Source organism: Lissotriton vulgaris, chromosome 5 (assembly GCF_964263255.1).
Source record: "Lissotriton vulgaris chromosome 5, aLisVul1.2, whole genome shotgun sequence".
NCBI classification, from domain to species: domain Eukaryota; kingdom Metazoa; phylum Chordata; class Amphibia; order Caudata; family Salamandridae; genus Lissotriton; species Lissotriton vulgaris.
The window spans coordinates 530,111,312-530,125,663 of NC_141693.1; the positions used below are offsets into that span (position 1 = coordinate 530,111,312).

At 42.1% G+C, this 14,352-nt stretch overlaps 1 protein-coding gene across 2 annotated transcripts in view; it reads right to left on the reverse strand.

Moving 5' to 3' along the window:
- Positions 1 to 14,352, reverse strand: part of PCGF5 (polycomb group ring finger 5) — a 259,950-nt gene that overhangs the window by 157,710 nt on the left and 87,888 nt on the right. For both annotated transcript variants that reach the window (XM_086921973.1, XM_086921974.1), the window contains exons 3-5: positions 13,383 to 13,479; positions 2,551 to 2,606; positions 2,407 to 2,463 (exon numbers count right to left, since the gene is read on the reverse strand). In XM_086921973.1, the coding sequence (XP_086778099.1) occupies positions 2,407 to 2,463; positions 2,551 to 2,606; positions 13,383 to 13,479 (210 nt within the window). The remainder of the gene's footprint in view (positions 1 to 2,406; positions 2,464 to 2,550; positions 2,607 to 13,382; positions 13,480 to 14,352) is intronic.

Genomic DNA, 14,352 nt, shown 5'->3' on the forward strand with positions numbered 1-14,352 from the left:
TCTACTCGCTTCTTCCACAGGAACCAATTGCCTGTCCCTCGACGTCGAATGCCTCGACGTCGAACCAGAATGAGCCACCATCGACGATGCCTGATGTGGAGAGGCTCTGATAGATGGAGATCTATTAGAAGAAGCCCTCGACGTCGGACCCTTCGACGTCGACCATGGTTGGTCCATAGGTGTCCTCGACGTCAGCTCTGACCTCGACAAAGACCTGTGACGGGTCCGAGAGGTTGATCTAGAGTGTCTCAACGCCGACCTTGGAGCTGGTGGCGGAGACCTCGACGTTGACTTCCTAGACGTTGGTAGCCTCTTCGACGTCGATCGAGATTTTTCATGCCTCTAGCCCGAAGCATGTCTCGACGTCAACTCATGCCTCGACGGCGATCTTGATCTCCTCCTCTTCTCAGGTCTCGACGTTTATCTACTCCTGACCCTCGACATCGATCTACTTCTCACCTTCGGCATAGATTTTACTGCAACCGACACCACATGTCTCGACGTTGATAAATTCTTCGGCGGCGATCTTGCTTCATCCACCGCTTTCGACGTCGACTTGCTTCTTAAAGGTGATGTCTTGGACGTCGATTTACCTTTTTCCACTGGCCGTGATGTCGACAAAGCTGAAGGCGATCTAGACTTTGACGTCGACCTTACTTTTTCTCTTGTTCTCGACGTCGACGGTACATCATGACGCCTCTTCTTACTCCAACCATCAGGAGATGCAGACCTTCAACATTTTCTGGGAGAGGAGGGCCTTCCAGATGAAAGTTCACTTCCTGGGCCCTTTTCATGACGTTTTTCTCTCTCCATAAGTCCCAGAAGTCGAATCTTCTCTCTTTCCTTCAGAGTCCTTCTGGAAAGTTTAAGGCAGTGTTAACATTTTTCTATGTCATGAGAAGAAGGCAAACAGACCACACAAACAGAATGAGGATCAGTTTTAGACATCTTCTTCCCACAGGAAGGACACTTGTAAAATAAAGGTGGCATATCGGACTAAAAAATAGCTATCAATTAGTCAGATAAGATTGAGAAATACCACCAATCAAAAATGTCAAAAAAAGTAAGAAATAACCAAATTCTGACTGAAAACAATCAAAATCAGTCGAGCTCAAGTTCCAGGTTCTTCACAGAAAGAGACGGAAAAAAAAACTGACCTAACTGTCACCTGTGGGGCATAATGGGAGCAAGCTGCTCCTGGAGGCCTTAAAAGCAAAGTGTTCAGATTCTCTGAGGCCTTAAAGGCGAGGTGCCAGTCTCCTTTTCTGTACAAGGATGTTATTTATTTATGCAGCCTGTTTAGGCTAATTGCCTTTTATTACCTGTTTCTTTGATGAAAATAAAAGGTTGTTTTCTGTAGAATGCATCTAAGGTTCAGGTCCTTTTCTTGCATTATATTTGATCAGTTATTTTCATTCTACAGAAGGCATGTAATTATGGCTTTATTAGCCTATTGGGTATGGTTAGGGCTGCATATTATTAGTTTATACATGTATATGTGTATAATTTTTTAGTACTATTTTCATATATTTTTTACACATATATATGTATTAGTTTATGTGTTTCGGGTTCCCGCATATGGGCGGAGATAATTCAGTGCTAATGACTATTGATGAGTATCCCCTGGAAGAGAAATGGAGTCAAGTGGTAATGGAACATCTTCTAATTTCTAGAAGTGCTACTCTTCTCTCTACCTATGGTAGAGGAGCTACAGTTGATAGATTCTAATGCCGATTTATAAATGACTTCATAAAGTCCAAGGAGTTTCCATTACTATGAACTTCCAAATCAAAACCATAGTCGATCTATTAAAACTGCACACATTTAATAAACACAGTATTATACAATCCAGACGACTAACAAACAAAAAAAGAAAGAAAAACAGAAAGAAACTTGTGAAGCAGCACAAAAAAACCATCAAAATATCTTCACAAGCAAACCTACGATTAAAAAGTAGAGATGGACACAATTAAAGTGCTAATTAGTTAGATCAGTAAGAAACGAAAAATAAAGAAAAGTGACCATAGCAGACATGGAGATTCGAACAACTAAAAAGAGTGAAACAGAAAGTGGCAGTGGGGAAAGAAAGACATGAAAAAGGAGTTTGCCCTCACTATTATATGATTTAAAACATTTAAAAATGCAAAACAATTAAAAGACACGAATTTAAAAAAAGAGGTAATCATGTTTCTTTTGATTCAAACGTAATCAATTATATCCTACAAATGGCACTTCCTGGTTTTAAAAACACAAACGTCTGAGCAGCTCTCTTTTGTTCCGTTGCTATTTAAAATTGATATCAAGTACAGTTTGTATGTATATGGAGTTAACTGAACACAGAACCTCCAAAGAAATGTATTTTCTATGTAAGAATACATGTAGAGAAAGTAAATATACTTCGTTCACCTCCATTTTCTTGAGGTCTATGTCTCTTCCAGAAATCTGTTTCACGTCGCTCCTCCTCTGTACAATAAAATACAATAGTCAGCGAGTGGAGTTTAACAGGTGCAAATAATAAATGTTATTGCTCAAACTGTAGCAAACCTGTACCTTCTCGAAGTCCAGGCACCAGCTTGAAGATGATTTCTTCCAATGTATTGTCCAGCCTTTTAAGAAAATTGATCAATACAAAAAATGTAACTTTTAAAAAGCGACAGACAAACTTACAAATGTAATTGTCAAATACAGCTCATTTAAAAGACTGAAAATAAGAAATCAGAATGAGTCAGCCTATTTAAAAAAAAATGTTTATTCTGTTTATCCATACTTCATTCAGATTAAACATTTCTTGATTGCACAACTCACCAATACGCAAGTTGTACAGTTTATCAATACAAACACATAACTCCATGATGAAGGACAAATTACTGTGGTACTCTTGAAACTTGTTGGCAATGCTTCATAACTTGTGAAGAATATCTGCACCACATGCAGGATAGCAGACTTAATTCTCTAAAAGATGTCACTTTAAACCTTTGAAAACAAGACCCTGCGAATCACCCCAACTCAGTTTCGGATTTTCTATAATCAATGTTATAGCATAGCAAATGCTTAATAAAGTGACAGCTGGGTGGTTGTTATGAAGGGAGAGTAAGAACTAAGAATGCCAGACCTACGATGAAATGCAATTTCTCATTACTCTGGCAGTCTGGCCTTCTCCCTCGTTCCTAACCGGGAAAGGAATGGATTTCAGTTACAAAATGACGCCTGGAGAGAGAGCAAATCTACAGGGGACCAAGTAAACAGGCTGGCGTAAACTTACTCGAAGGTTAAAAGGGCTGTCTTTGTGAAAAATATTGAGCCAGCTTCGGACTATAAATACTTGGGAGTCATCTTCGACCAAGATGGTTCATTCTCACAGCAAATGCTGGAAGCAAAAAGGAGAGCGTCTTGTATTGCCGCCACATTAAAAAGCATAGCTAACCAACTAATAGGACCAATTTTGACTCCTTACTTGAAAATCATCCAGGCTAAGCTACTACCATCCATCTGCTACGGCAGCGAGGCTCTACGTGGGAGAGATGCCAAGAATCTGGACGTAATCCAGACAAAAGCCTACCGAACAATGTTTTCGCTCCCATCCTATACATCGCCCGCCCAACTCAGGCTGGAATTTGGACTACAAAAACAAGCTCTTGCAAGACAGGGAGCTTACATCATCTGTTGCCACAAACTTCGTTCTGCTATTACTAACACTTTAAATTAGCTGTTATGGCAAGACATTCAAAGCAGGGACGCATCTCAGGCAAGATCTTACCTGAAGACAGCCTTGGGGACTACCAAACTAACTGCGATCTGGGATTTGCAACTCGGCCACAAAGCATTTAAAAAACTGGTCTGGAAAACTGTCAAAACTCTTTCACTACTAGAGGATAAAGAGTCATTCGCTAAAAGAAACCATGCATGGATGACCATAAACACATATAAATCCCTGACACCTCAACCATACTTCAGCCAGGGTTATCCCAAGACAATAAAACAGAAGTTTCTGAAATACAGACTAGGGGTCTTGCCTACCAGAGAGCATTTGCCACCATGGCTAAGGAGCAATGGCCACGAACCCTGCACCTTCTGCAATACAGAGAAGGGCGACATACTTCATATGACTTGCCTCTGCCAAGAGTTCAGGCCAGCACGCCAGCTGTTCCTAAAGGACCAACTTAGACAGATAGGAACTCGCACTAGAAGGCAAGCAGTACTGGCTTGTCTTAACCCTGCAAACACAAAACTGAACTGCAGGTATGCAAAGTTCCTTGCGCTAATTGAGCAGAAACTGCCAAAAAACATTACACAGCATATAGACACTAATTTGAACTTAATGACACCTGCTCTTACCCAAAAGTAACGCATCTGGAAATTTGTATTGGGCTTTTACTGTTTGCTCTTTTAATGACGTTTTAAAGACACAACTTCTTTTATTATATTTAATCTGTTTTGTAAAATGTTTGCACTGGTTTTAATTAACTATGCATAATAAAATTACCGTACCTTACCTTACAGGGGACCAAGTAAACAGGCTGGCGTAAACTTACTCGAAGGTTAAAAGGGCTGTCTTTGTGAAAATGCATCCAGTGTTCAATGTTTACAAAAGTTAGAAGGGGTATCCAAAGAAGCTGCCCTACATATTTATATGTCAGTGAGTGGCTCTCGGAAGAAATCCAAGCTACCTCAGCTATGGTAGAAGAAATATCAGGTCTTAGAGGTGCTTGTACTCCTCATAGCCTAAGCTTTTGATATTCATACGAGTATCCTTCTGGCAATGGCAGTCCTAGCTGTTTTGTTGCCCTGGAAAAACCACTACAGATAATAAAACGACACGCTGACTTTAGAAAGGTAACCATCCCTTCCTGGTAATCCATTAGCACCAAGGAAATATTCTGTTTTGGAAGTGTTTCAGACCGGAGCAACAGATCAGGATTTTCGATGTTATAAGTGACAAACACATTACCAGCAGTACTAATAGTAGTAATATCCGTTTTATCTCTACGAGCTTCTGAGTCACGTGTTCTAATTTTCTTATATACGGAGGGTGTAGAGACTAAGCAAATAGGCCATTGTTTTTTAAATCCATTAATAACTGAGCACTCCTAGGATATCTCATTGTATAAAGTGCTCTGATTTCATCATAAGTACACGTGATTTTTCCAGCATAGTGACTGGCCTCTGGTCCTGGCCGAGTTTAAATAGGGCGGAACTGAAAGGCTGCGACCAACTAGAGAGTAGTTTTAAAATGGCAGCTCTAATATGCGCTTCTGCTGAAAAGTAAAAATACCCACTGGACTCCAACCGGGAAGCAGTTAAAGAAGCCCAGCTATAGTGCCTAATTAAAAAACTAAAAAATCAAAGGAGTAGAGGTAGTCAAAAATCAATAATTAATACATTATTTCAGGTTAAAAATAGCAATATGAAAATTTCTGCTATTAGTAGAAGGAACAGATTCAACCAAGACTACAATTTTAAAAACAGTTAATAAAATTAATAGTTAATAAAAATGTTTTAAAAAAGTGCTATTTGGCATTGCTCGTAATACAGCAGAACAGCTTCACAACTAGAGCATGGTTTTAAAATGGCGGCTCTAATATGTGGTTCTACTGAAAAGTAACAATGGCCACCCAAACCCCTTCCAGGAAGCGAACATAGAAGCTCAGAACTGCAGCAGTAAAGTGCTTAATTTCATTTTTTATTTGTTTTAAATCACAGGAAGAGAGTGGATATGTGACAAAGGAGAATCAGTAGATGGAGGTGACAAAGCTGAGTGAGGCAGCACAGGTGAAGGCCCCATTAGTGATGCTGAAAGGAAAGTAGGAGTGGCTACAGAAGAAAGTGGGGTAGCATTGTTGCTGCAGGATGCCGAAGTAGTGAGGCCATTTGGTCTAAAGTGTAAGCAGAGGCCAACGATAGTTTTAATGCTGCAGAGACTGCACTCATGTAATGGAGTAGTCAGAGTTCGGTAAACATGGTACTATGCTCTTCTTCATCTTGCACACCCAATCAGTATCTGGAGGTTTTTTACTAGGAAAAGTATCCCTTGACATTGATACGATCTTCAACGTGTAATTCATAAACTTTGATATATTTTATTTTCATGTTGTTGTTCTTCATGTTGTCACCGACCCTATCTTTGATGGATGTTGAAGTCAAGCGGTTGCTTTGTCATTTCTCTCTAAGATCATTCCCAGTATCTCCTTTGTGAGGAGTCCTGGGAAATGGTGGAGGAAGCAGAAATAGAGTGAGCGCTCTCGTACCGTCCCTCAGATATTGCCCAGAATATATTTTCATGCCTGCACTCTTCTTCCTGTAGTCCATGTAGCCTGAGCTTTTCTCTATCCTTCAAAGTTTTCCTGAACGTCTTCAAACAGAATTCAAAGGAATCTGGTGAATGAGAGGAGGGAAGGCACTCAATACAGACTGCATAAGGGTCTGTTTGGGCATTCATTCTCCCACAAGCGGGACAAGTCACAAGTAGGGATGGCATTTTGCAAAGGAAAAATATTTTTTATGTCAGAAAACAGAAAGAAAAAATACTCTCTTTCCCAAAAGATGAGCAAAGTTGTGATTTTCAAAAGCAAGGACAGGTTTCTAGGAAGAATAAAAAAAAAATCAGAGCTCAATGCTTTATGATCCTCTCCGCAGAAGACAGAAAAAATTAACTTGCTACCTACAGGGCATGATGGAATTATGGTGGTAGGGTAGTCCTTCAAGTGGGCTTTAAGGGTTGAAACAACTGGTATATCCTGGCCATCTGGGATCCGTGGATCCTCCGTGATGCCAGTCAGATTTAAAACAAGAAAAAAAAGGAAATCCTGATGGACAAGGAAGCCTTTTCTCCTATTGTCCCTTTCAGATTCACAGTTCTAAATTTGAAACAGCTATTCCGACTGAACAGCTGATCTAACTAGCTACGGCAATAGAAATATTTCTCTTGAAGCAGCCATTTCAGGCAGAAGGGGCCCACTCTGACCTCCTGGCCAAAATATTGATTTGTGGTTCTAACTGAGGAGCAGCGAATCACCAAAACATAAAAGATAAACTGTTAACAGCCATAGGCCAAGCTGTTTCAAGAAAGGATGTTTTTGCGGGTGTTTCTGCTATTTCTGCTCATGGCAGTCCGGGCTCAGCGGTCGAGCACAATGTTGAGATGGCCTTTTGAGGCAGATTTAGCACACGGCCTGGTCAAAAGCCATGCTCTGTGGGTAAAGACCACTTCTCATGCCTTACGTTAGCACGCAGCAGGAGTTGTCCAACCATGGGGGGTGGAAGCAGGGCCTGGTGGGAGGTCAAGCCCTACAGAGGATGTATGACGTTACGACGCGGTCTTTACACCGCACTACCATTACAACGCTGGTTTTACAACGCAAGTCGTTACCACGACTTACACTGTAGGGTGCTGGACTTAGGAATAGTATAATTTACTATTCCAACTCTAGCCTACGTACAGTAGGGAAGGTGTTGGAATAGTAAATCTACTATTCCTTAGCCTAGAGCGCCCTCCAGCGCAAGTCGTGGTAACGACTTGCGTTGTAAAAGCAGCGTTGTAATGGTAGTGCGGTGTAAAGACCGCATCATAATGGATGTTCGCCCCCTACAAACAACTCTCCAGCACAAAGCTAAGATTTGCAAGAGTGGGGTGGGTAAATATATTTACCAAATGTCAAACACGCTTTTCTATAACCTGCCAAACTACTATAAGCAGGGCAGTTATGGATCTAACGCTAATAGCATCCTATGAAACAAAGCAACAATTTAAAGCCTATCTCTGTTGGAAAAGGTGATCGAGTCTTCTCCAAAAACAGAGCTGAATCATTAGAATAAGGATAAGCCCCAGCAGGCCCAAGTACAATGTCCTCGTCCACTCATCCTCAGGTCACCATATTAAAAAAAAAAATCAAAACATATCTGCTTGTCACTAACCTAATCATATATAATATTACTTTCACCTGCTCCAGCTTCTACCTAAACCTATTCAAATGGAATCCATCTCTACTATGCTGTAATATGAAGGGTTCTACGTAAAACACTCTATTACTCACTCTGGTGCGTGAGTGATAAATACATCTGGTAATTAGTTCAATAAAAAAATAAGTAAATCGATAAATAAATAGAAACATTGGAAAGTGCAAGTCTTCTGATGAAATTGCAGAATCCTCAGACCTAGATATAGAACAGGGATTGTATGAAACAAACAGTGTAGATGGAAGTTGGAGTATAAAAAAAAACGCATGCCGTAGCAATACCTGCCATTGCTGCAGAATAAGAGTACATATGGGTTTAATATTGGAGATCAACAGGTCTACCTGTGGAATTCTGCCATGGAGAAAGCAGCATTTCCAAGACGTACTCAAAAATTCCCTTTTGTGGGAAGTCAGAGTCTATCTGCTCAGAGAATCTGCTTGCAAAACCTGTGGACACAAATGTCACTGAATGATACAAGGCAGTCCATTTCAACTAACACATGACACACATCACTTGTCTTTGGCATGACTGCTTTGTATGTGGTGTATGTGAGGTTTACTACCTCAGTAACGAGGTGAGAACAGTAGGCTTTTTTCATCGGCTATACACACATAGAGGGGTGGAGAGAAGTGAACATAAACAACCCCAACACGTCCCACAAAACAAAAAATTAATTGTTTTGAAAAACAAACGGCCTCACACACCAAAGTGTGTGACATGCTTCATCATCGGGTCTGCTTTCAATACGTCCAGGTGTAGCCACACTCTGGACAGAGCATAGGGGGGGGGGTTTAAACAAAAAAGACCACAGAACAACAATACGCGACCAAACAACATTATGTAACAAAAACACAAAAAACACAAATAGTGATCAGTGAATGTCACCAAGTGACTTGAGTGGGTGCGCAACACGTGCAGTTAAAGGGAATAGTGTTTAAAACTGGTTTGGGGATACCAAACAACAACTTTATTAATAGGTTCCACAACCAGGATTAAAAAGAAAGAAAGGATGGAAGCTGTTTCCAAGAGACAAGTTAAAGTTCTCAAAACAACCCTCCTAATACTGCCTTTGCCAACATGTTTCGACCGACTTACTGTGCCAAGAAGGTCACCCCGGTCTTCTTCAGGGCATGTGTCGCCACCCGTCCCACTATCGGTCACACTGTAGTTCGGTTAGAGTACCGATATGCTGATCACATATGATTCCAATTGAACAGATATGTGTGGAGGGGCTTCCAACAATTCGGGAAACATATACTGCCAGTATGGGGCTGATGATCTGGAAAGAGGATGTACCCTTATGGCTAGAGTGGTCGACCTCGAAGCTGGGGATCCGAGTTCGAGTCTCGGCAACGACGCTTAACATCCTGTGATTCTGATCAAATCACTTAATCTCCCCGTGCCTAACAAAAATTAATGTGTCCTTATGTAACGCAACTGGTGCTTAGGTAAAGCGTTTTGATACCTGATATTTTCGGGTCTAGTTTGCACTATATAAAACTAAAAAAAAAGACTAAAGAGACATTGAAAATACAGTTCTGCTAGAAACTTGTCCAGTACCAAACCAGGTTTAAGGACAATAAAAAAAGATAAGTGAATTCTAGGAGGCTTGGAATCAAAATACTACAAATAGCATAAAGAATGAGTAAACAGGAAGATGGTGGCAACAGGAGAAGGTGTTTTATTTACCTTTATCGGAGCACCCTCTGTATTCTTGTCCAGCAAACTTGTGGTTGTACTTGGCTGTCACTCAGGGACTAGACTCAAAGCAGAAATGCTTCTGTTCCAGACCAGTGCAAAGCCAACAGAGTGAAATCAATAAGGACTAAGTAAAAGCCAGCCACATATGTTGGGTGCCCATTCTAAAGAGTCAACTCAGAACCAATTGACCCATCCAAACATTTCCAGACCCAGTCTGACGGCTGGGGAATAGTCTAAGGTAAGTAATCTGCAGTTAGATAGAGTCTCTAACATAAAACGTGTAACAAAGGTAAGAAACTTGTTTGTCTGATAGAGATTTCTATACCAAAGGGGATGAGGATTGGAGCGTTTGAGCAAATCAAACACTCACCCCCAGTCAACTGCTCTGGATTTAATCATCCATCATCCTTCTTTAGCTCACTCCATCACCCCATTTCAGACATGGCCATATGCAAATAAGTCTGACCCTGTGCCTCATGGGAACAGTCCAGTCCGAACTGCCAAGCCATGTCTTCCCTGGACCGGAAACAAGCATCCTGGGACCGGTTCCTGGCTAATCAGCTGGCTTGGCAGTTCGGGCTGGACTGTTCCCATGAGGCACAGGGTCAAGGCTGATTTGCCTATGGCCATGTCTGAACTGGGGTGGTGTGGTGAGCAAATAAACGATGGATTTAGGCCCAGATCTCTGTACTGGGGTGAATGTATGACATTGTTCTGCATTCTGTCCATCAACTGTTGTTTTGGTATTTGATAAAGATTTCTAGCTAAAGATTCCTTACCTTAGAAGATACCAAAGCAATCTCTCCACACAGGTGAGTCTGTGGACTGTTCCACTTAAAAGTCCTGGGGCAAAAGTCTATCATGTCAGACCTGTCAGTCTAAGTAGTAATTTTGACAAACATATGCAGCAATGCACACGTAGCTGCTTGAAAGATGTCCATAACTGGACTCCTCTTGCCAAAACAGCAGTCACAGCCTTAGGTCTTGTTGAATGACCGGCAAGTACTCAGGGGGTTTCTGATTGGCCATTGCAGGGCTGATTTTTGTCAACTTCCTTGCCAATCTTCGCACCCGGAAAACCGACAAAGAGCTGATCGTCCACCCGAACGTCCTTGGTACGACTGATGAAAAATGATAGCGCCTTTTTCAAGTCCAGGTCGTAGAGTCTCTCATCTGTGTTGGTAGGGTGGGGGGTGCAGGCAAATTGATGATCAGCCTGACATGAAAAGGTGCGACTACCTTTGGTAAAAAGGAGGCACAGGTCCTAAGGACCAATTTATCTGTGAAAAAGGTTGTGTATGGAGGATGAACCAAAAGGGCCTGCAACACACTAACCCTCCAGCCAGATGTAATTGCCACAAGGAAGACAGTTTTGATGTTCAGCAGTCCGAGAGGGCAGCTATGTATCGGCTCAAATGTTGAACACATGAGAAAGGTGGGAACTAAATTAAGGTCCTTTTGGGGCATGACGAAGGGCGTAGGGGGAAACTTGCTGTAAACCTTCTAGGAAACAGGTCACAACAGGTGAATGTATGACATTGTTCTGCATTCTATCCATCAATTGTTCTTTTTGCATTGGTCACCCGGAGTGGGACGGGTATGCCCAGATGAGGGCCCTGTGCTCTCCTTGCCACTGGAGTCAAGCTATCCTGGCTGATGAGGGCTGAAAGCCCAAAACCGGTCCTAGGATGCTTGTTTCCAGACCAGGGAGGACCTGGCCTGGCATTTCGGGCTGGACTGTTTCCATTGGGCGCAGGGGCAAGACTGATTTGCATTTGGCTGGGTCCAAACTGGAATGGCATAGTGAGGAAACAAAATGATGGATTTAGACCCAGATATCTGTACTGGGGTGAATGTATGACATTGTTCTGCATTCTGTCCATAGATTGTTCTTTTTGCATTTGTCACCCAGAGTAAGATGGGTATGCCCAGACGTGGGTCCGGTGCTCTCCATGCCACTGGAGTCAAGCTATCCTGGCCGATGAGGGCTGAAAGCATGAAAACGGTCCTAGGATGCTTTTTTCCAGCCCAGGGAGGACCTGGCTTGACAGTTTGGGCTGGACTGTTCCCATTGGATGCAGGGTCAAGACTAATTTGCATATGGCAGGGTCCAAACTGGAATGGCATGGTGAGCAAAAAAAAGATGGACTTAGGCCCAGATCTCTGTACTGGGGTGAATGTATGACATTGTTCTGCATTCTGTCCATAGATTGTTCTTTTTGCATTTGTCACCTCGAGTAGGACGGGTATGCCCAGACGTGGGTTCCGTGCTCTCCATGCTACTGGAGTCAAGCTATCCTGGCTGATGAGGGCTGAAAGCCCGAAACTGGTCCTAGGATGCTTGTAGGGTTGGACTGTTCCCATTGGGCGCAGCGTCAAGACTCATTTGCATATGGGTGGGTCCAAACTGGAATGGCACGGTGAGCGCATGACATTGTTCTGCATTCTGTCCATCAATTGTTCTTTTTGCACCAGTCCAAGAGGGCAGCTATGTATTGGCTCAAATGTTGAACACATGAGAAAGGTGGGAACTAAATTAAGGTCCCTTTGGCGCATGATGAAGGGCGTAGGAGGGAAACGTGCTGTAAACCTTCTAGGAAACAGGTCACAAAAGGGGACTTGAACAGGGAAGGTTGGTCTGGCAATTGCAGGAAGGCAGAAATGTACCCTTTAATTTGGCCCAGAACAAGGCCCTGAAGGGTAAGGGATAGGGCAAACAAACGGGCTACGGACAAGGGTGCTGATAGAGGATCAACGGATTTGATAGTACACCAAGCCACAAATGTGTCCCATCGACAGGTGGAAATAGTTTTCGTGGAGGAGCACCTGGCTGCCAAGATGACATCACACATTTCGGGCCCCTCATGGTAGGAAGAAAGGCTTTCAAAGCCAGGCGAACCGCTATCAGCTCCAATTGGCTGATGTGGAGTTGAGGCTCTGCAGGAGAACAGAGTCCTCTGACCTCCACCTCTCCCAGATGGCCAACCCAACCCAGAAGTGACACATCTGCCAGAACTATGATCTCTGGATTGGGAAGAGAGAGGAGTCTCCCATATGTGAGCCACCACTCCAGATCTTTTGCAGGTTCCCTCTAATATCTGGACCAGGTCAAAAAGATTTCCCTAATGATGTGCCTACTGGGACTTCGGATCCAACATCAGAGCCCGCATATGGCATCCAGCATGTTTTACGTTCAGGATGTGGGAGGCCATAAGACCCAGCAGCCTCAGAGTCAATCTCACTGCAATCCAGAATAGAGGCTGAAACATCAGAATCATAATCCAAATATCCTGGACTTGCTGTTCCAGAGGATAAGCCCAAAACTGCACTGTATCCAGAATAGCTCAGATGAAAGGGAATGCTGAATGGTAATGTAAAGCAATACCAAAGGGGATGATGGACGGAGTGTTGAACAATGCAAGCACACACCACAAGTCAACTGATCTGGGTTTAATCCATCATCATGCCAATGAATGGCATACTTGATCTAAATGCACCACAAATATTAGGCACTATTTAGTTTACAAAAAACTTGTGATCAAAGTTTTAGAATACTGACATTAAAGTGTTAATTGTTTTACTGATAGTCGGCAAGAATCCAAACCTAAAATAAAATAAAATTACACACACAACACACACATTTTAAATTTAAAGCACACATTTAATGGCACAATAACCACAATGGGATATCGGTCATTATTAAGTAGTACATATATTAATTTTCTTACCTTAGCATTTCTAATGGATTGGTTTCATGCACCTGATTTCCACATCTAGGGCAATCGTTGCTTTCTTCAAAGTGTTGCACAATGCAGCTCTTACAAACTGGAATAAACGACATTTTTAGCACAAAATTAGATACAAAAACTGGGTTTTTTTGTTAGCTACTGCTCCAATTAAAGAAATACACGTAGTTTGTGATATTGACTTAATTAGAAAAAATATGCAAAACATGTTGTCATTCTTTTATTTTCTTCCACAGCAACCAGGTTCAAAATTTAGATTTTTCAGTGTTTGTAGGACAAGAATTTGTCAACCAAAATCAACGGTGGAAAACAGTGTCGGATACCAAATAGAAATGCAGTTATGCCGCCCTGAAAAAGTAAAACCAGAGGTGCAATTTTAAGTTTGTGATAAATGGAAATTCGTTCACATGATCAATAGCAGTAGTTTTCTAGTCCAGGGTTGTCAAAAGGTTTGCTTGTGTTTTTTTAAATAGCATATTCTCTTCAGCCTGGTTCTCTCCTGCCCCTCTCTCCTGCCCCTCCCCCCTGCCCTCCAAGTACCCCACGCAAGGCAAAGACCTGTTGCTTTCCCTTAAAATACGCGAAACGTGCCAGCCCTTCTCTGAAGGATTATGTAATCTGGTCGAAACATACAGCACTGTATTATACAATTTTGGCTTTTAGATGATGTACACAAAACATAAAATTAGCTGTTAATGATGCGGCCAGCATAAATGCCCCGAATTATATGGATTTATATTGTGTTGTATTGTATTATAATTGCATTTATATAGCGCTTACTACCCCTGACGAGGCATCGAAGCGCTTTTTCAGCAAGTAGCATACTACTCCGGAACTCATAAAGAATTAGCGTTGAATTAGTATTGTGAAATTTGAAAGTAATTTGAGTGGTGGCTATGTTAGTAAGTTATTTGGATACAGAAAGGTAGCAGAGGGATAGAAGAGGGACAAA